Source organism: Conger conger, chromosome 10 (genome assembly GCF_963514075.1).
Source record: "Conger conger chromosome 10, fConCon1.1, whole genome shotgun sequence".
Lineage (NCBI taxonomy): Eukaryota > Metazoa > Chordata > Actinopteri > Anguilliformes > Congridae > Conger > Conger conger.
Genome location: NC_083769.1, coordinates 19,973,769 through 19,994,587, shown reverse-complemented (window position 1 = coordinate 19,994,587; position 20,819 = coordinate 19,973,769). Strand labels below are relative to the sequence as shown.

The 20,819-nt window shown below is 46.8% G+C and overlaps 1 protein-coding gene across 1 annotated transcript in view; it reads right to left on the bottom strand.

The window, feature by feature from the left end:
- LOC133138897 (probable phospholipid-transporting ATPase IIA) overlaps positions 1–20,819 on the bottom strand; it is a 57,015-nt gene that overhangs the window by 6,631 nt on the left and 29,565 nt on the right. The window contains exons 15-26 of the mRNA XM_061258031.1: positions 15,443–15,604; positions 11,517–11,609; positions 10,428–10,511; positions 9,244–9,414; positions 8,708–8,806; positions 7,521–7,610; positions 5,969–6,113; positions 5,333–5,397; positions 4,363–4,518; positions 2,800–2,864; positions 930–1,038; positions 542–599 (exon numbers count right to left, since the gene is read on the bottom strand). Coding sequence (XP_061114015.1) covers positions 542–599; positions 930–1,038; positions 2,800–2,864; positions 4,363–4,518; positions 5,333–5,397; positions 5,969–6,113; positions 7,521–7,610; positions 8,708–8,806; positions 9,244–9,414; positions 10,428–10,511; positions 11,517–11,609; positions 15,443–15,604 — 1,297 coding nt within the window. The remainder of the gene's footprint in view (positions 1–541; positions 600–929; positions 1,039–2,799; positions 2,865–4,362; positions 4,519–5,332; positions 5,398–5,968; positions 6,114–7,520; positions 7,611–8,707; positions 8,807–9,243; positions 9,415–10,427; positions 10,512–11,516; positions 11,610–15,442; positions 15,605–20,819) is intronic.

The following is a 20,819-nucleotide window of genomic DNA, read 5'->3' as shown; positions in this document are numbered from 1 at the left end:
GCCACACCATGGCGTTGTTTGTATAACTGCGGGTGTGTGTGTTTTTGTGTGGATGACGGGTGTGGTAATCCGCATTCTTCATCTCGTAGTGTTTTTTGACCTGCATATACTGTATGGACTTGTGGCCCCAGATGGTGCTTTCCTTTGAAACGGGACACAAACAAAGTTTCTGATGGCGGTTCGGAAAGTTTGCGCAATCGAGGCTGGAGAGGCGAGGGCTGCTGCAGGAGGCGGTGTGAGAAGTCAGACGTGGGGACTCTTTGCTTGTTATGAGAGACTTCCTGCTCACCCAGCTCTGACAGATCTAGAAGCCAGCCTCTGTCTGCATGATCCCCGTAACTGCAGTGACACTAACTGCTGTTCCATTCTGCTCGCTAGTAGAAGACCGGGTACCTTTAAAGAGCTTTTACTTTTAAGCACATTACACTAAAACACAATACATTGTACTTACCCTGTCTATCATTTGGAGTAACATTTATGAATATCTTACATGTATAACTTTGTGAGGTAAAAATGTAACTTGATTTTAAAATACACTTACCTTGGTAAATACTTATTAGCACCCATATCAGAAACGTTTTGAAGGATAGAGGCCGGCCCTGAATGGGGGGAAAAGAAATGAATTACATTTAAATAAAATCAGGAATTCACCCAATAACCAATCCTAATGCTAATTTGCTTTTAAATGAATCTGTGGAGCATATAAATTTACTTAGGTCAGTTAAACAATGTGGCCATAAGCAATGGGCCATTCCAAAGGGAAAATGAAATGAACTATGAAGTTCCAAGTTTTCAGGAATTTTAGATCTCATAATTCTCTACCAACACACATAAAAAGAGAAAAATCCAAGGGGTGCTGTGGTGCGCGCACACACACACACGCACGCACACACGCAGGCACGCAGGCGCACACACGCACGCACACACACCTTCAGGAGATCCTTATAAAGTTCAGGATACAGCATGGCCACTTCCGACTTCACATCTTTGTCCAGAACCAGGGAGAAGACGGGGAACATGGTGTAGAGGGTGGAGTAACTGAAACACACAGTCAGAACATAGTCCATCTGCTTCAGAGCCTCTCTACAGCCTCAGCTCACAATGTCACACAAACACACAGTCTGGCAAACTCACCAGTCACCAGTGTGAATGAAAATGACTGCGCCTGCAGTGAGAAATGTAACAAAGTGTGCCTCCATTTTGAGACCAAAAAAGGGAAGAGGCAGGCTGAACCCATGCCTTGGCTTTGTGCGATGAACGCAGACCGGACTGGCACGAGCTATGGAAACACTGCGCTTAAAGTTTCGCACTCATAAAACTTTCATCTGCGCCCTTTCTGTTGGTGTTTCCTAGCGACTTTTGTCTGTAAAAACGTATTCGTAACGGTCTTCTTGACTACAGGTCGTAATGTCATTATCATGATGTGACAATGAATAATCAAATAAAATATACCAGACAAAAAAAAAAACTGTTTTCTTTGCATTAATCTTATTTTATGCAGAATACTGGACAAAGACATGTATGTTTCAAGCTGATTATACAATTTCCAACAGTAAGATGCATACATGATTACTTGTTTAAAGGGGCAGTTCATGCAAAAACGGAATAAAAGTATGTTTCCAATGCGACATACCTCTTAAGTGGATAGGCTAGGATAGGCAGCAGAAGACTTAATGTAGGTCTAATATATACCTAATAATGTGTGTATATGGTACATATAAAATGTAATGCGGTGCTATATCCAATGTAAACAGGGCCTACCATTCAGAAATGTGTCTTGGCTATTTTTAGTCATTTCATCTCTTGTCAATTTTTGGCAAAATCAAAAATGTTGTGGCAATATGGATATACCTTTATTGATTATTGAAATAGCAGCTCACGTGTCAGAAATCTCATGTTTTTATGTTCACCACTACAGGCACAAAGAAGCTGCTTTAAAAACATTGGGCTGATGATTATCGTTACTGTGGCTCCAATGACACTATGTCCTGCCTGACAAATCCTGCAAACGTGTCATAGAACAGCATGGCTGCACAGGGAATCATTTCAGAGTTAACTGTTAGCTGTACAGGAAAGCTAAACTGCCTGACATAATGCAGATCCAAAAAGGCCAAATTTTCATGTAACCGTGTTTTAATTGCCGAGCACTTCTGCTAAACGGCAGCGGAGCGGCCTCCGTGATGAGTCTGAGCGCGGCCGCTTTAAATCGGCCTGAGAGCTCGTGGCGCTCTTAAACGTCTCCGGGTTTAGGAGAAGGATCTCGGTTTTCAGCGCAGCGCTGGCGGTTTTTCCTCTCTGGCTCGCGGAGCGCACATGACCTCATGCAGCCAGTATCTGAACTGCGAATGTAGGCCGAACACGCGGGGGGGGGGGGGGGGGCGGGGGGGCCGCCGCGGGCGGCGTGCGGCCGCAGAGCCGCCGAGCGGGGTGAGTCAGGGACCCCCCAGCACCCAGACAGCAGCCTGCCCGCTCCTGGGCCGCCGGGCTGGGAAACCCAGACAGTCTGGAACGATGGCGGGACACCCTCGCCTCTCGCCTGCTGGAGCGCTGACAGGGCCACGGCGCAGAGATGTGGGTCACATCCGCAGGGGCCGCTTAACGCACGTGTGACACCTGCTCTCGCTATCCAACAACCTTTTATGGGTCAGAGTTAGGACACCTTGGGCATGGTGACAGTTGACAGTTGATTAGGAGACATAGATTATGCTGCAGCGCGTGTGGCGTGTGGCTCTGCATGGCACTGCATCAGGCACAGGTTCATAGCAGACAGGTGTAAGCCTGGCTTGTGATGTCACTCACCCGATAATGAGGAAGCCTTGGTAGAGCGGCACGGAGGCGAAGTAGAACACCGAGGAGAAGACGGCCTGGAGGGGAGACAAAACACAGAGAGAACGCTGACACAACGCTGATACAACACTGAGAGAATGCACAGAGAACACTGACACAACACTGGGAGAATACTGACAGAACACTGAGAGAACGCTGACACAACGCTGGGAGAACACTGAGAGTACACTGACACAACACTGAGAGTACACTGACACAACACTGGGAGAATACTGACAGAACACTGAGAGAACACTGACACAACACTGGGAGAATACTGACAGAACACTGAGAGAACACTGACACAACACTGAGAGTACACTGACACAACACTGAGAGTACACTGACACAACACTGGGAGAATACTGACAGAACACTGAGAGAACACTGACACAACACTGAGTACACTGACAACACTGGGAGAATACTGACAGAACACTGGCACAATTCTGAGAGAACACTGACACAACACAGAGAACACTGACAACACAGAGAACCGTGATACAACCCTGAGAGAACGCACAGAGAATGTAGACAACGCTGAGAGAACAGAGACACAACGCTGAGAGAACAGAGACACAACGCTGAGAGAGCAGAGACACAACGCTGAGAGAACACTGACACAACACTGAGAGAACACTGACACAACACTGAGAGAACACTGACAACACTGGGAGAATACTGACAGAACACTGGCACAATTCTGAGAGAACACTGACACAACACAGAGAACGCTGACAACACAGAGAACCGTGATACAACCCTAAGAGAACACACAGAGAACGTAGACACAACACTGAGAGAACAGAGACACAACGCTGAGAGAACGCTGCAGAGCAGCAGCACTCCTGGGCCAGGGCAGGCTCTAGCAGCAGTGTTTCTGCTCCAGCCAGCTTTCGCTCTACTCACTACCCACTCCATCTAGAAATCTCTGGAGTGCCTTCACTTTTTTCTGTATTAGCACAGATAACATTTAAACAACATCCTTACTCATTCACGGACTGAAAGTGAATCTCAGTTTCAGTGAGGCGAGCCAAGCAGCGGAAAGCACAAGGTCAGGCCTCTAAACACTACTGCAGGCAAAGAGGGAGCATGCAGGAAAGGGTTAATTGTGGGCTTCATGCAAGCGGGCTGTGGTTTCCCATGTGTGCATTATGTTTAAGTGGTGTAATCTGTGCGTGAATCACGGCAGTCTGCAGGACTCTGTTCTCCAGTAGCGGGGCTGAAATTACATTATATTTCATTTAGCAGACTGACGGCCAGAAGCGAGCCAGGCTTCAGTCTGCTAAATGAATGAGTCAGCCATCGGGCGAGCCGTTCACACCGGCTCTGACTCACCACTCCCTCCGCCAGTCCGGCCCAACCCCTGCCCCAACGCCTGCCCCAACCCCGGCCCCAACCCCTGCCCCTGCCCCTGCCCCAACCCCTGCCCCAGCCCCAACCCCTGCCCCAACTCCAGCCCCAACCCCAACCCCAGCCCCAATCCCAACCCCGGCCCCAACCCCAACCCCAGCCCCTGCCCCTGCCCCTGCGTACCTGCATGGTGCTGATGCACAGGCTCCTGTGGATGACAAACTGGCTGAGGGCTGCAGAGCGCTTGTAGCTGTTCCTCCCGTGGACCATGAGCAGCCGGCCCAGGTGCTTGAACTGAGTCACCGAGAAATCAGCAGCCAGAGAGGCCTGCTTCCCTTCCTGGGAGGAAAATAAATATACAATAAAATATTAAATGTAATAAAAATACAGAGAAATCTAAATATTTCATGCCTGGTTAGAAAGACAGAAAGAAAAACAAGTGCCAGAACACTTAAAGCCCCATTTCCTACATTCCAAAAATACAGTGCTATCCCGCACCAGCACTTTTGTTTAACCAGCCTGTTAAATCGGACTTGGCCTTGTCTCTCCGAATGTTGAGCCCCGGGCCCATGCCCCTTTGAAGAATTCTGAGGTCAGTGTTCTTATACCTATAGTGATGGTTACACAAGCATTAGAATGTTCAGTCAAGAATGTTCTAAAATAATGTTCAGTAAAGAATGTCCTAATAGAATGTGCAGTCAAGAACATTCTAAAAGAATGTCCAGTCAAGAACATTCTAAAAGAATGTTCAGTCAAGAACATTCTAAAAGAATGTTCAGTCAAGAACATTCTAAAAGAATGTTCAGTCAAGAACATTCTAATCCTGTGATCTTACACCTTAAAGGGTTAATACAGCCAAGGAAAAAAGGTCAGTGGAAAAGCGTAAGCTGAACTGTAACGTTACAAGCTTTCACCGCTGCGGTCAGGCTGGTTGTCGCACAGATCTATGTGACAGTTCCAACGTTCAAGCAGCATTAGCCGTCTGAGCTGGACAACAATGTCATTCCTAAAACCCCAGGAGACGCAGGGCGATGTGAACAGTAACAGGCGAATGCGTGTGAAAGGGCAGGCCGTGGATGAGCGAAGCCCTTCGCAGATGGCCCGGGCTCTGCAGGAAACAGACGAGCGCCGGAGAGATAAGACGAGCCCTCACTTTTCCTTCCACTCCCACGCCGCAGTCCGCTTCCTGGATCATGCTCACGTCATTTCCTCCGTCCCCTGTGAGAAAAGAGCAGCTGCTCAGTGCCCCGGACACTCTTCTGACACTGGATGATCTGCACGGCTCCTCAACCCGATGGCAGTATGCATGCTCGTGCTTCAAAGACGTACTGCATTTCCCTCCAGTCAAGTATCAATGTGAAATACAAATTTGGCAAACTAAAACTCTTTAAGAGCTGTGAAAGCCAAAAGTGTACTTCACACTGACACGTTGCATTTAAAGGTAGAATAGGCAATTTCGGACTTCTAACGGTCAAGAGAGGAATAGCAGCAACAAACACCTGTGAGCCTTTTTCAATGATAGGAAGGCAGTAACAATGTTTTACACAAAGATCTTACCTATTGTACCTTTAAGTTAACTAGTACTTTGATTGCATTTGAATTTGTATTTGAACTGGAGACCAGGGAAGGCCAGGGCATTGCCGATATGTGTGCCAAATGCTCCAGGGTAAGGGAGGGAGGGGCACAAGGAAGAAGGAAGAGTGGGGAAGCAGAGAGGGAAGGTGGGATTCAGGGAGAGGGCGGGGGAGCCGGAGAAGGAGAAAGTAACAGAAGGTATCAGCGCGCTCACCGACGGCGCAGGTGAGTTTTCCGGTACGTTCCTGCAGCAGCCGCACGATCTGAGCCTTCTGCGTGGGCGCACAGCGGCAGCACACCACGGCCGGGCACTGGCAGGCCAGCTCCATGAACTCGTACTCGTAGAACTTCAGACACACCTGCAGGCACAGGCCCAGCGAGAGCACCGCCCCAATCACTCACCCGCGCTCCTGCGTGGTAACCTTTCAGGCCCGTCCACACCAAGAACCATAACTACCACTATCATAATGATGAGCATCCACACTGAGGAACGATAACTACAACAATAAGCATGTGAGCATCCACACTGATGAACAATAACTACAACCATAGCTACACAATAAAGTTGTGAGCATCCACTCTGATGAGCGATAATCTTCTGGAAATAGTCTCTCAGCTCTGTCATCGGCCCTCTTGCACGTGACAGCCTGTAAATTTGGTTGGATTTTCATTGGCCGTCAGTGTTTTATTGTTCATGCAGCTGGAAAGAAATCGCTCTGAAATTGACACTAATGATATCATTCATCACTGTTATTGTTGTTATAGCTGTGGTGTGGACTCTGCTATCTACTTTAGTTAGAACTACTTTCAAAATGACATATTTATAGTTATCGTTAGTTATTGCTCTTGGTGTGGATTGGCCTTAACTACCAAACAGGCATAACAGCAAGTATGTTTTCCCATCCCAGACACCAAAAAAAACTCGGAAAACTAAGCTGAAAAGGTAATTTTACATGTATTTTGTAAGTCAAAGCCACAGAAAAACGTTCCAGGCTTATGTTATGTTGTTTTGTGTTATCAGAGAGATCAAAATTTTTTAATGTACAACTCCTTTTTCAATAGCAGTAATTTATTCATGAATCATTCCGACACCACTCATTGGTACACTAAACAAACATTCACCATATGACTGCTGCTTTGTCGATTTCCCTTCCTGTTCATTAAACCTGTGATGACAATTTGTGTTTGCCCAGTGCAGAAGCTCCAGAACATATTTTACATGAGTCATTCTGAATCACAATGCATGAAAAGGTACTGTTCTGAACTGCTTTCAAAAGACAGTAATCTTCCCCCAAACAACAGGAACATAAATATTGATTTGTGTATCCAATGGCAGTTAACTGGCATTCAATCAGAATCTTGAAATCCCTAAACGTGTATATCAGAGTTAACTTTCATCTTTTACCTTTTCATGGCGTGAGCCGGGGAGTATTTCACTAAGCCAGATAATCGAGCTAATGTCCTAACTTTTGACACAACTCAGGCTTTCATCCAGTCTGACTCGCTGTTAAATGCCCCTTTTGCGAAATACCTTCCCCCAGCCACATTTAATCAGAACCATGAGACAAAATCAACGCCAGAAGAGGATTGTGGGTAAGAAAACCTCATTCCAAGGCCCAGAGCGGGCGCTAACTGTCAGGCTGTGGCACTGCGTATTTTTATCAAATGAACATTACAGTGGGGAAAAGGGGTGGCAGATGCTAACGGCTAACCGCTCGACAGCCACTGCAGGGGGCTCCCTGGGTGAGGAGGCTTGTAGGACGTACCTCCAGAGAGTCGCCTGATATCACCAAGGCGCAGTCGTGCTTCCTCCTGAAGGCGTTGAGCTCCAGGTGTGCCTCCCCACGCGTGGTCACCTGGGCGGGTCAGAGTGATGGGGGTTGTGGTCAACAGGGCCTCACAAAGCACCACACCTCAATCTTCACACCTACCCCCACACTGATAACAGTTAACTGATAACAGCGTCCCAGGCATTATTTCAGTTGTTACATGGTAAAACATTGAGAATGCGTCCTTCGAAAGAAAGCTCTTAACCCAACATGTGCCTGACCTTCTGGAATTTTCTTCTTTCTTTCTCATACCTTTTTAACACACCTTCTGTCCCTTTTTTCTCCATAATTTTTAATCTACAGTTGCTGCTCATGAGTTAGCAGTGTGTCCAGGTGACTGACTGACGATGGCCGATAGCCTGTGTGCGCCTTGCATCCTACGGCAACCCAAATAACCCTGGCTGACAAGGCCAACGGTGAGGACTCCCAGGTCATACTTTGATAACAATGTATCGCGGGCCCGAGACCCATTTCACATTTCGGAGGTGGGATGGCAGCGTCTGACCACCGCGGCATTCCTGGGCTGAGGGACCGACCCGGGTGGCGTTCCCAGGACGGCTGCCGTTTCCACAATGCACCAGCCCTTTTTTCGACCTTCCCTGGGAAAGCTGCACTAGCTTATGCCTTCCGGAACCTTCCATGGCAGATTCCCCAGTCACTGTGGGAGATGCGCGGAACAGGAAACAGAGGCAACGACTATATCAAAGCCAAACGAGAGGGTAAGGGCCCGCAGAAAAGATTAGGAAGCCCGACCCGCTCTCCTCCCCCACACCCTTGGGGTCCCGCTCTACTGACCTCTTCTGGTCTGGAATGCAACTCGGAATGTTTAGGAATTCAGGAAGCGCTCACGCCTGTGTGTGTGGAAGGTGATTTATTGGCCAGCCAAATGCATTTCCAACACATAGCGGGTTCCAAAAAACAACAGATGAATTTAAAAAGGAACCGAATGAGAATTTCTTACATTTGGGAGAGAACCTTCCCTGCCAATTTCACTTCACTTATCTGCATTTTATTTAACCATAGATGATTCCTAATGGGGGGCTGGAGTTTCTGCTGTTAAAAGCAGCTGTAATCAGGCCTGTAGATGGATGGTGGGAAGGGGCAGGGATTGGCTCTGCACTCACAGGTTTGAAGACGTGGATGTCCTGGTTGCGGGTCACCAGGTGGGCGTTCTTGGCCGTGCAGGTGGCCGTCTCCAGCTTGTCTCCCGTCAACATCCACACCTGGGGGTCGAGAGAGTCCGAGAGGTGGAAGGGGACAGGGAAGGTGAAAGATGTTTACAGGGTGCGAGCAAACCTGTGTCAGTGGCAAAGTGAAGGCCGATTTTATTTATTGGCCCACGATTATCAAGTCAATGTAGGCGTCAAATTTTCTCAAGTAGTTCCTATTTGCAGGCTGTTCATCTTTTGTGTTAAACTTTGTGCTGCATTATTTTATCTTTTTTATCATTTTATCTTTTATCATTATTTTCAACATATTCTCCAACATGAGACTGACATGAGTTAACCCTTTCCATCCCAAGTCCAATATGAAGTGGCCATACGGCACTCTTGGGATTTTATGGTACATAGGCTTGGGTGCCACATGGGACTCTTGGGCCGGTAAGGGTGAAAACAAACTGAACAGGGAGAGAGGGGCGGAGGGTTGGGCTGTGTTCGACCTTGATGCCAGCGTTGCGGAGGATCTCCAGTGTGGGCCTGACGTCAGCCTGCAGCTGATCCTCCACGCCGGTCAGACACAGCAGCTCCATCTCCATCTCCAAGCTCTCGATCACCGTGGCCACCTTCAGGGAGCGGTCGTGGACGCTCAGCTTGGCTTGGACATACCGGGCCTGCCGGACCAGAACCGGGACACAGCTCAACCTTGGCTAATCCCACAAACCCGAATAAAACCGGCACCGGTGTCTCGTAAAAACGGGAACGTTACTCCTCTGTGGACTGTCAGCAGCTGGCCTCCATTCTGTGCTGAAGGCAGCTGCAGTTATATAATGATTCATAATATAAGAAACAGAACACAACTCGTCACAGAGCATTTGCAGCGAATTGACTGTGAATCGACTGCGATTTCCACAAAAGCACGGGCCGGTCTTGTCGACGTGGTAGACGCTGGCCCGCGACCAAGCAGGCCTCTCCTCCGCCGTATCGCTTACACTGGAGAAACTCCCAACATCTGCAGGCTTTATTTAGGAACAGACACAGATACAGCGCGCTCCACATCCACAGAGCAGGAGCTGCAGGGTCGTCACATACACTAAGGGGACACATTATTTCAAACAGAGGGCGACGGGGGGGGGGGTGGCGAGGGTCCACGGCAGGAGGTCACGGCTCCCCCCCGGGGCTCGTACCCTAAAGCCAAAAGTGAGATGAAGGCGGAACGGTTTGGGTGAGTCACCCGGGCAGGCAGTCCGGTGACTCACCCCCATGACTCACTCATCCCGCCCCCATCGCGCGATGGTGCGCTTCTCCAGCCGGGAGGGGGAGGGGGGGGAACGGGCCGCCACCCCGGGAAGCCGCAGGAAACGGAATCCCTGCTGGCGGCCAAGCCCCGCCACAGCCCGCCGCCGTTTCCACGTCCCGTCCTCGCCGGCGTTACTCGATACTCTTGGCTGTCGGTTTGGCGTATTGGCCTGTCGGCTGCAGTGATTGCTGGCGGGGCAGGCCGGGTTATTCCCAGTCAGCTCCGACTGGGGGAGGAGGGGGTCGGAATTCTAAAGGTGACTTGCAGCCCTCTCTAAAGTAGCCGTTTTTTTAAGGTTGGCTTGAGCACCAGCCGTTGGACTGTGGCACGCAGGACTGTGAGCTGTGAGCTGTGAGCGTCTCTCCCCGGTCGCAAGGTGGTCCTCACCTCAAAGTCCTGGTACTGCTCTTCTGTCAGGGACTTCTTAGAGACCACCAACACCCTCAGGCCCTCCCTGGCCATGTTTCCACACTGAAAGAGTGTTAAAACGCAGTCAGAGTACAGTCAAATAGACCACTTTTCTACAACCCTGCACCACCCTATTCTTCAAAGAGTAACTGGGCCTCTGAGGTTACTGCAGTGCCCCCTTCTGTCCCAAAAGGAGAACTATAGTTCACATGTGTGCAGTAATTTACACCCAAAAACCACCGACTATTTTACTCCCTATGGTAAATGGTTGGGTCCCTATAGGCCACACAAAGTATTACAGGAAAACCACCTACTATTTTAGACCCTACAGGCCACAGAAAGTGCTACAGGACAGCCAGTGACTTGACTTTTTTTTTTACCCCACAGGTTATACATTGTATTATAGGAGGGACAGTAACTATTTCTATGACTATTTACTTATCTGAAGCAGCAGCACATAGTTTTGGATCCCCCCCCCCTTTAATCTGGGAGTCATGTGTGAAGCCAGTCTGGCCAGTCAGTAACACTCATTACCTGGGAGAAAAATATATCTGTAGGCGAGGCTTCACATTTAAAGGTCAGATGAATGGCTGGCCAGTCATTTTACAGTGAGTTGGTCTTACTAATGCTTTAACTCCTTGGTCTGTGACTACTAGAGGGGGCACATTAGTCAGAAGAGCCCTGCTTTAACTCATCAGTGGGAGAGACTGGGCTGGTTGCACTGATATTGCACAACAGCCCAGATTGGGTAAGCGGGCAGATCCCTTGATTCGAACCCAAAATGCTCTGTTTGTGTGGAGTCACTGCTTACTGTTCCTCTGTCACAGGTACTGCACTCAGCCTGAGTGTACCCTGACATAGAAAAGCAAATAACTATAATCATACAGACTACCATAACTACAAACAACAATAGAAATAGATTAATGAATATTACTGCTGTTTTAAATGCAACTGCATATGTAATACTAGGAATGATTAATTCCCTTTGTGCACCATATATTGAATATTTCTGTGAAATGGCAGAAAAGCCATACATTCAATATTGCTGTAGGACTACCGGGGCATTACCTCTTCCTCCAGCCAGTCGTTGTACTGCACTATGCCAGCCATGACCACGTCTGCACCCTTCATGTAGAACGTGATCTCTCCAGTGGACTCGTCCTGGAAACAGATCACAATGTTGTTAGAAACATGGGAAAAGGGACCTTCACAGACTTTGGGTTAATACTATTCCCCAAATAGTCGTCCAATGTGGTCCTATAGTAGTGGTCCGACTATTCAGCAGAAACGCACCTGGGGTTACTTCTTTATGAAACATATTAAAGACATATCCATAAATAAGTGCCTTAAAATATGAATACTGCATGCATTTTCTTATTTGTATTCTTGGTTTTGACAAGTTACATTCATATTAAAATGCTGAAATGTACCCATTTCAAAAGTCACAGGGCAATCTCTGACTAATATATAAATACTCAGGTCTACAAAATATGTGACTCAAACTTTAATGAAGAAATACACTTTAAACATTCATTTGAAAATCATATGTAAACTGATAAACACGTTCTAACTCCTCCTTGCTTTTGTGTGCACTCTGAACGCGAGTACTCGGGCTACGTTTATGCTAATCGAATGTTTTTAAAAATGTGCTCTGTTGAAACCCAGTCAATCACAGGAAATTGCTGGGAAGGGCCGCAATAAGATTACAGAATGTCTCAGCAAGGGAAGAAAGAAAAACACTTTCACAGCAAACCATTCAGGGTTAATTACCGTCTTTACTGCACATAACAGACCAAAGTGAACTCAAAGCTCTCTGAACCGCGCTTTCAAGGATAACCTATTTTCAGTTGTCGGCGGGAAATACGCACTTGATTTTCTTTTGTGTGCTTTTTTTTGGCTTATGCACAGAAAGTAACGCTTGTTTGTGGAATCCGCCGGGGCAGTAAAGGGTGTTTGAAAGGATTTTCCTCGGGGAAGCCGGGTGCAAACTCGCGCTTCCTGAGGTTGAGCGATTCGAACGCATTGCAGGACTAGCCAATGAAAACATTTTGGCATCTGAACACTCGGGGTTAGTCACTTCCTCTACGCTGAGTTCAGAGCGGGGCTAGCTCGTTCTCAGATAATATCAAACTGCCCGATAAATTTGACACGGTGGGCAATTATCCGCTCCAAAAGATACGTACTCTCAGGAGGGGAAACATATTACGGACGACCTTTACAACCATCTGTAGTGCCCGGGTACTCAAGGGAAGAAATAGTAAGCTTCATTCAGTAATATAAGTTGAGAAGACCGCTACATCAGCAAACATAATTTAACTGTTACAATGGAAAGACATTTCCATGAAACGTTTTACAAAATTGAACTGCCTTTCCTTGTGCAGCTTACTTTCTTTTGCTCAAAATATGTTTACCCCACAATCTGACATGCTATTTAAAAATATATTTACCTCGTATTATTTTGAATCAAGTGCTGGGCCATATTTATTACAAAGTTTCAGCATTCAAATTGAATTAGGCTGGTTCAAATATACAGTACAATTCAGTAACGAGATTATATCTGTAAATAAGGAAATGTCTTGCTGCAAGCAATTTCATGTACATTAAAAAACTATTCTTAATATTGCTTGTGGTAACAGTCCAAAAGCAACATCCATCTGTACATCCTTCAATCCTCAAACAACAACAGGAGAGATGAGTTAACAGCGGCAGAAGTATATAATTTACCAACTGTCATTTCTGGAGATAAGTTCCCCAACAATTCAGCCAAAATCATCTTCAAGGCCACATAAGCTCTTTGAAGTCTGAAAAACTGAAACGTGAAGCAGACTGATAGCACTGATAGCATAACAATTTGAAGATGACCGTGTTTATTTAACCAGTGTCAAACAATTGGTTTTCCAATGGCCACTTAATGAGTTTATGCTTTTAGTAAAATTTTAATCTTGCAGCGCCTGAATCTAGCATGGACAACAATGGTTTTACATGCAATACTGACAAAACTGAATTTAATTATGATCAATTTATTCAGATAATTTGAGTTGAGTTTTGAGTTTTGTTATTTGAACATAAAATCTAAGTTAACAGTGTGAACACAAGTTAAAAGGAATGCATTGTAAAAATAAATATTTAAACATTTGTAAGCTATTTGATGTTAACTTATCAATGAAACAGAATACAATCTCATGTTTTAACATTTTTAAAAGTCACTGTTAGCACTGGCTCAGTATTTCACTGGTTTTTGGTTCATCGCCATCATTGTCACCACTACTTTGCTTACAGAGCAGAGTAAATTGATTGACTGAAGGCAATCAATCAACTGTTATTTATACAGCACTTTTCCTGCAGTACACTTAACATAACGATTATTTCCCCAAAAACATCAATCAAGAGATGAAATGCAGAAAAAATAACAGTGATAATACATAGAAAATGAAGAAAAATGAAATGGATGACCGGCAATAAAAGGTAGTGCATACATTTGGGACCATGTGGTACTGAGACCAGATGTGAGGTCTATTGATCAATTTCACAAACATCGAACATGAACAAGGTGAAATCCAATGCTTTTAAATATCTAGCCATTTAAAGAAATCACCCATGCCTTGTAACGCTTAATACTTGGTTTGTGAAATGACACGATGAGAACTCATTTTCCATCTGCCTGGGTTGGGAAAGACTCATTTAATCACATTCAGCGGCACTCTGCGTGGACCACCCTGTTGGGAGTAAAACGGACGCTTAGCTGAAGCGACAGCGGAGCGGCGTGTAGCTGGGAGGACATAAAAAGCCCTTTAATCCCCGGAGCGAGGATCAGGCGCGCGTGGGGACTGTTAACGAGCATGCAGCCCATCGCTCTCAGGAGAAACTGTACGCTGACGCGCTACGCCGCTTCACAAGAGCGGGACTGCCCCGGGGCCCACAGCACGCTCACATTACAAACAGGGGGGGGGGACTCTGAAAACCACTGCTGAGCGCAGAGCGTCCCTCTGTGGTTGTTTCAGCCTCACACTCGGAGGATTTTCTCAGAACGGGAGTGTCGTCATGCGTCTGCGATCCTCCGCGCGTGTGGACAGTCGGAGGCTGCTCTCTGTGGCTCAGTCTGGTGGGGAGGGCCCGGAGGAGGGGGGGCTCGGCAGGTCTGGCTGAATGCCGCAGCAGTGCGCTGTTAGCCCTGTTAGCTTTGCCCGTTTCACAGAGACATTTAAATGTGACACAGGCCACCGAAGCAAGGGTTGTCGTATTTCCGTTGGTTTGGGTCCTGGACCTTTGAAAAAGATCCACGGCGCTCACTCATGGCCGGTGAAAACAGGAGGCCCACTGGCACTCCTTGCAATTAAAGCAATATTTTTGTGTATTCTTGAACAACTAAATTTTTCATAGAATGGTTAGTGGATACCATTTGAAGTTCCAACTAAATAATATATTTGTTTGCCCACCCAGCATATTTTCTGAGCAATCCAGTAAGCATTTTAATGTATTTTCTACCAAGTACAATCCAAATGTTTCTGCTATTCCAACCTGACTGAATCTTAAGTCCTAATGTCATTTTGGTCACCTCTTGAAATAGATCATAGATAATAGCTAAATTATTTGTTTAAAAAAAAGTCTTAGAAAGTTTGGTGGTCTGACGCTTTCACATCTTTTAGTTTATTGACTTTAGAACTTTCAGTGGTCTTTGTAGTCAAATAAACGTCTTTTTTGGTTGGTTGTTGTGTCGAATTAGTTTATATTCTCACAATAAGTGTCGTCTCACTTGAGGGACGCACAGGGGAAAAGGCCCCAAAGCGTTTGTCTTGTTTGTTTGTTATGTGGATATATTTCCAGTCTTTATTATTTTTATTTGTGTTATCTCTGTAGTTCTTTGTAATTTGCTTAATATAAAGCACTTTCAGCTACATTTTATGTATGAAAGGTGCTATATAAATACAGTTTATTATTATTATTATTAAGTGAATGAAATGTAATTTACACCTCGACCGGTTCCCAGGCCTTACCCTCACGATGATCCCCATGCGCTTGCTCTCGTAGGTGAAGGGGAAAATCTGCAGGATGGTGAAGTTGAGAATCTGTCCACTAGGCGTCCTCAGCTGCATGGAGGACTGGTCCCGGCCCACCAGGGTGAGGCCCACGCTCTCGGTCCACTGCACCAGAGACACCTACAGACACGGGGCGCGCAGGATCAGCTCAAACAACTGCTCACTCTGCGCACTGAAAAGAAACGTTTCACTGGATTCAACTGAGATCCTTACTTCAGTTTGGGAAACAAAAAAATGCAACTGAGAAAACCTAAAAAATAGAGGTAACTGAAGTAAAATTTTAGGTTAACTAGTTAAACACAGTGCATTTCCGTACTCCAGTTTGTATACAGTTTCGCACACGTGACAAAAGTTTAATTTGGCTAGTGTGTTTTAATTAGTGACATTTTAATTGTTCTTACTTGTGTTTTTTGTTGTACATGTGGACCTGTCTACAAGTCCAATTTTCCTACATGAATTAAAACGGCTTGAGTGATGTATTGACTCATGTCTCATATAGAAAACAAGGATGGTTTAATAAGACCAGTGTTCAATAACTGGTCAGGTTCTGCATCTTGACCAAACGGGAGGCAAGACCAAACACGCAGTGAACAGCCCAATATTTACTAATCGTTTCAGTATGGCATGTTGACACATTATGATGGAAATTGAGTTTTCTGGGCTACTTACTGTATGGAAATGTGTGAAACAGTCACAGTCATTTTTATTTTGCTAGCCAAGCACTTACATTGGTCCAAATTGGTCAAAGATGGCAAGAAGAAGACTGATTGTAGCGACTTGTTATGAGTGATTGATTATGGTGATGTTCTGTATATGCATGTCTTTCGCGGTACTCCGTTCTGTAATTTGAAGCAGCTTTCACTGCCATGCTTTCTTTCACAAAGCCTTTACTGGTAAGCTTCCAGTCTCTGTCAGTAATTTGTAATTTTTTTACTTTTAACAATTACTGTTCCAAAACACAATTCAAAGTGGAGTAAAATGCCATTTATTTACTACGCTCCATGGAGCTGCAAGAAATCACCAAATTATCCCTCTTACAAATGTAAACCTCTATTCCACTCTTTACGCACTAAAACCTGCATCTGCTTTACATAATTCTGAAGTGCTGTGCGTTGTTTTCTTTAATATCGCGGGTCGTAACCTGATGTTTATTTGTACCCGTGCAATATTGTGTCTCCTAATGGTTTGTTTGTCTGTGGCATGGCCCCTCTGAAAAACAGGCCTGGGCCTCAGTAGGACCTCCCTGCATAAATAAAGGTTAAAGAAACAAACAGAAAATCAGCCACTCTAAACATCTCGACATGTCTAAATATGACTGAGGTTAATCACAGAAAGAAGAGTGCAAAGTGCCATGGGACTTTCAAAATAAACAACTATGAAACGTAAGTCTTATTCCACTTCGCCAAATGGAACAAATGGAAAGAGGGGGCACAGTTATGAATGCAGAGGGATTGTAGGCGGCAGTGGGGTTGAGCGTTTCTCTCCTGATGTGGCCGTTTGGCATCGGAGCGGGACTCCCGCGGGCCCCGGGACCGGCCCTCACCGCACAGGAAGCTGACAGCGCAATTACAGCCAGAGGAAGGATGCCTCGGCCGAGAGAGGGAGGGGGCAGGGAGCCGGCCAATCGCGTGCGTCCGGGGCGTCGGGGGAGGGTGTAAATCAGGCCGGGGGGAGCGGCTTTTTTTTTGCAGGGCCTCAGATGATTTGAAAATATATATTGAGTTGATAATTCATAAAGCGGCTGCAGGCTTTGGGTTACAGCCTCGGTCGTTCCACAGAGAGCTCACATGGTTCAGCTACTTTAGCACAGCTGAAACGTCACTTCGTCTCTCCGTCGCCCGTTATCTACAGGGTGTGGGGTCCTACTTTTAAAAAAGGTAGATTAAGTACTTTTAAATAAAGATGTAAACATTTTGATTGCCTTGCCTGTCTTTTACGTCATTCTCATTCCTCCCTGAGATTTGTGACCGCAACAGCGGCAGGGACGAAAACTAAAGTAACTCGACTGAGTATTCTACTGAAATGAGAATAAGCACAGATATAAGTAGCTATGTAAATATGTGACAATGTCAATTATATCCAGGTAAGATAAATTTGCCCCATAGTCTGTAATTAAGATAAAGTAGAAAGGAGGTAGTCATTTTTGACCTAGAGAAGGACACCCCCCACCTTTTGAATACAGGAATCAGAAAACACAAACAGGCCCTTTTTTTTTAAGATAAAGCGAAGCAGATGACGTCCATTAATGTAACGCTGAGGGGGGCGTTTGTGGGAGGCGCGCGTTATTGCCCAATAACTTCCAGGCCAGAGGTTAGCCGGAGATCAGAAACAGCACTCCCTCATGCCCCCTCAGTAAGACACTTAATGACATTTCTCAGAATGTGTATTTCTTTTGGGGGGAGGGGTGGACATCACACTGGCCCTGCTCTGCCTGGTCCACGCCGTAAGACTCCAGCCACTCCAGCGTGAGGGCGGCAGCTCCTCAGGCTAATGACAACGCTCCGTTTGGCTTACGGCTCTGACCCCTGACCCTGCGTTTGGCCGGACCCCCGTGCAGTCCCCGGCCGGGGCCTGGGTGTGCTTAAGGCCCGTCCTGCGTGCCGTGGGGCGCCGGGGGTGGGGGTCCCATTGACGTGGGGTATTCCACGATGCCGTCAGCACGCGTTGGCAGGAGGAGGGGGGGACTCCATCCCGCCACGCTTGACCTGAACCCTAAAAACTGCAGCACAGCAAACCCCCCCCCCCCCCTGCACACGACAGGAGTAATTAACGAGGCTGCGGTCAGGGGGTTCTGATCCCTCCCGGCAGTGTGTCGCCTCGTCAGTGCTCAAGGCTCGGTTCTGTTTCTCTCCCATCGATTCCGGAAATTAGCTGAAATTCCATTCATTTGTTGAAAAGACTTAATCAAAGAATATGAGCCTTTTTCAGTTTGTGGATTCAATTTCAAGTCATTCCGAAAAACTTCCGGACCGAAATGGAGGTGAACCAGGAAAAACACAACGCTACCCTACGTTACGTCACATGACGCACATACACGTCTGAACATGCGTTCCTCCGCTAGCTAATTATTCATTTACTCTATTTGTCATCGCTTATGTTGCGTCAGCGTGGAACTTTTGATCTTTCTTTTTTTGACGGTTGAAAGATGACGGTGGTTTTAATTTAAGAAAGGATTTTTTTTTTTTTTTTTTTTTCACGAGGAATACTTCCCAGTAATTTCTGGGGAAAAATAAATGCAAATCAGGAAGCTTTAATCAGCCCTGCTGCAGAAAGCGGGCGGTCTCGTGGCAAGGCAATTCGAGACGGGACAGAATTTGTAAACACAGAAGCCGCGCCCCCAGTTTCCTGCGATTTCCCAGAGTGTGATTGGCCCATTGTTTTCACCAATGTCCAGCCAGAGCCCACCCCCCCCCCCCCCCTCCCAGAGAAGCAACCTGGATGCTAGAAGCTCCGCCCCACACACAGCGCTCTCAGAGTGGCCAAACACCCTGCCGTGTCTGGCAGTGCGAGCTACTCACGCTGACACACCGTGTTCCGGTTAGAAATAAACTTCCTGTGAAGCCTCTCAACCGCACAGATATGGGGTTTAGGCCATATCTGGCCGTCTGAATGAAGGCAACCTAACCGCCAGGCCTGGGTTCTTTCAGAGCAGACGTCTGTTGTGAATTACAAACCTTGTTTAGATACGAATCCTCTGCTACTCAAACACTGCTGTGCTATTGCCACTGCCTCCACGGGGCTCTACTGTGCTCCTGAAAAATGTGTGCTGACCGCAAAAATAACATATCTACTCATCAGGACACACTTTTCAACTTAGGAGCACTGAGAGGGTGGAGCCCTGCTTCAGTCAAGGGCATGGTGCTCTTACTGTACTGAACAGTGGAAATTAAACCTCTTCCTGAAGTGCATCATCCCTGCAGTTTATCCAGGTCTCCAATACGCATTAAACTTATCAACTTTATACTGCATTTTCAACTTAAGCTCACCTGCATTAATCTACTGTATTGTACAGCCTATAGCCGATTGGCAAAGTGGCAAATGCTTGACTGGGACCTGGAAGGTTGGTGGTTCAAACCCCAGTGTAGCTTGAGAAAGGCCCTTAACCCCACATTCCTCCTTGAGGATTGACCCCTGCTTCTTCTAATCAACTGTAAGTCACTTTGGAAAATAGCATGAGCTAAATAACTTGAATGTAAATGTAATGTACACTCACAGTTTTATTTTTAGAAGATAATGTACAAAAACCCTATTTAGATACATATAAAAAAAAAAACCCCAAAAAAACTTCTGAACTATTTATTCAGATAAACCGGGTTTGCCCAATGATGGCCAATCTGTTATTGGTTTTTCTGCCTGCTTTAGTTCTTCAATACGTCATTAGCTCATCATTTCTCGACCTGACATTTTGATGTTACAGCTGCAGATGGCTCACACGTCCTTGCTCTAGCCTCTTCTCTGAGGTCCGATAACGTGCACAGCTTACGTCATCGTGTACAGCTGTTTTCGCAAGAGAAGCCAGGGTAACCGCTTGGAACAAAACCCAGGATACGCACCGGCCCAGAACACCGCTGGGATACACCCCTGCCTTTCTGACGGTGACTGAAGGGAGCGGCTCCTGAAGACAGCAGCTGTGTACCTCACTCATTTTATTATATGCCACCACTAGAGGGCACTGATGACAGAAAAGTAGTTACAACCTTCTTTGTTTTTCACTTAAACGCTCACTTTTCACCACCCCCCTCCCGTCACTCTCTGCCCCGGGAGACCTGGGAAATGATGTATTTCAGACATCTGCATCCCATCCGCTTAAAATGACTGGGTTAAGTGGACCTAACCACTTCAGCCGAGGGATCGGCGCGTTCATGAAAACACAAATGTCTAATAACAGCGGGACGGGCAGACCAAATGGACGCAGGTCGCAGGGAGGAAATCCGCCGGCGGGTAATTAATCAAGCGGTGGCCCCCCGGACGTCTCCCTGCACCGAAAGGGCCCTGCGGCAGATGAAGGACGAGCGCGGCACGGCGTTCACGAGAGGGGCCTTCGGCGCGTCTCCCGGAGGCATCCGGAAGGCGATGGAGAGACTGCAGTCCTCTCCACTCCCGACACCAGCTGACACGCTCAACTCTGAGGGACACGGTTTCTGCACCATTTCAATTTTTTCCATGCTTTGAGGGTCTATGCAGTCCATTGACCAGCAGAGGTCACTGGACAGTGATGAACGCAAATCCCTAAGCGGCACAAACTCCCAACTACCCATCGCCCCGCAAATGCCGGCCACAGGCGGCCCTGGCGCGCCCCGGATTCGACCCAGGGCTGTGAGGCTCATCCAGGCAC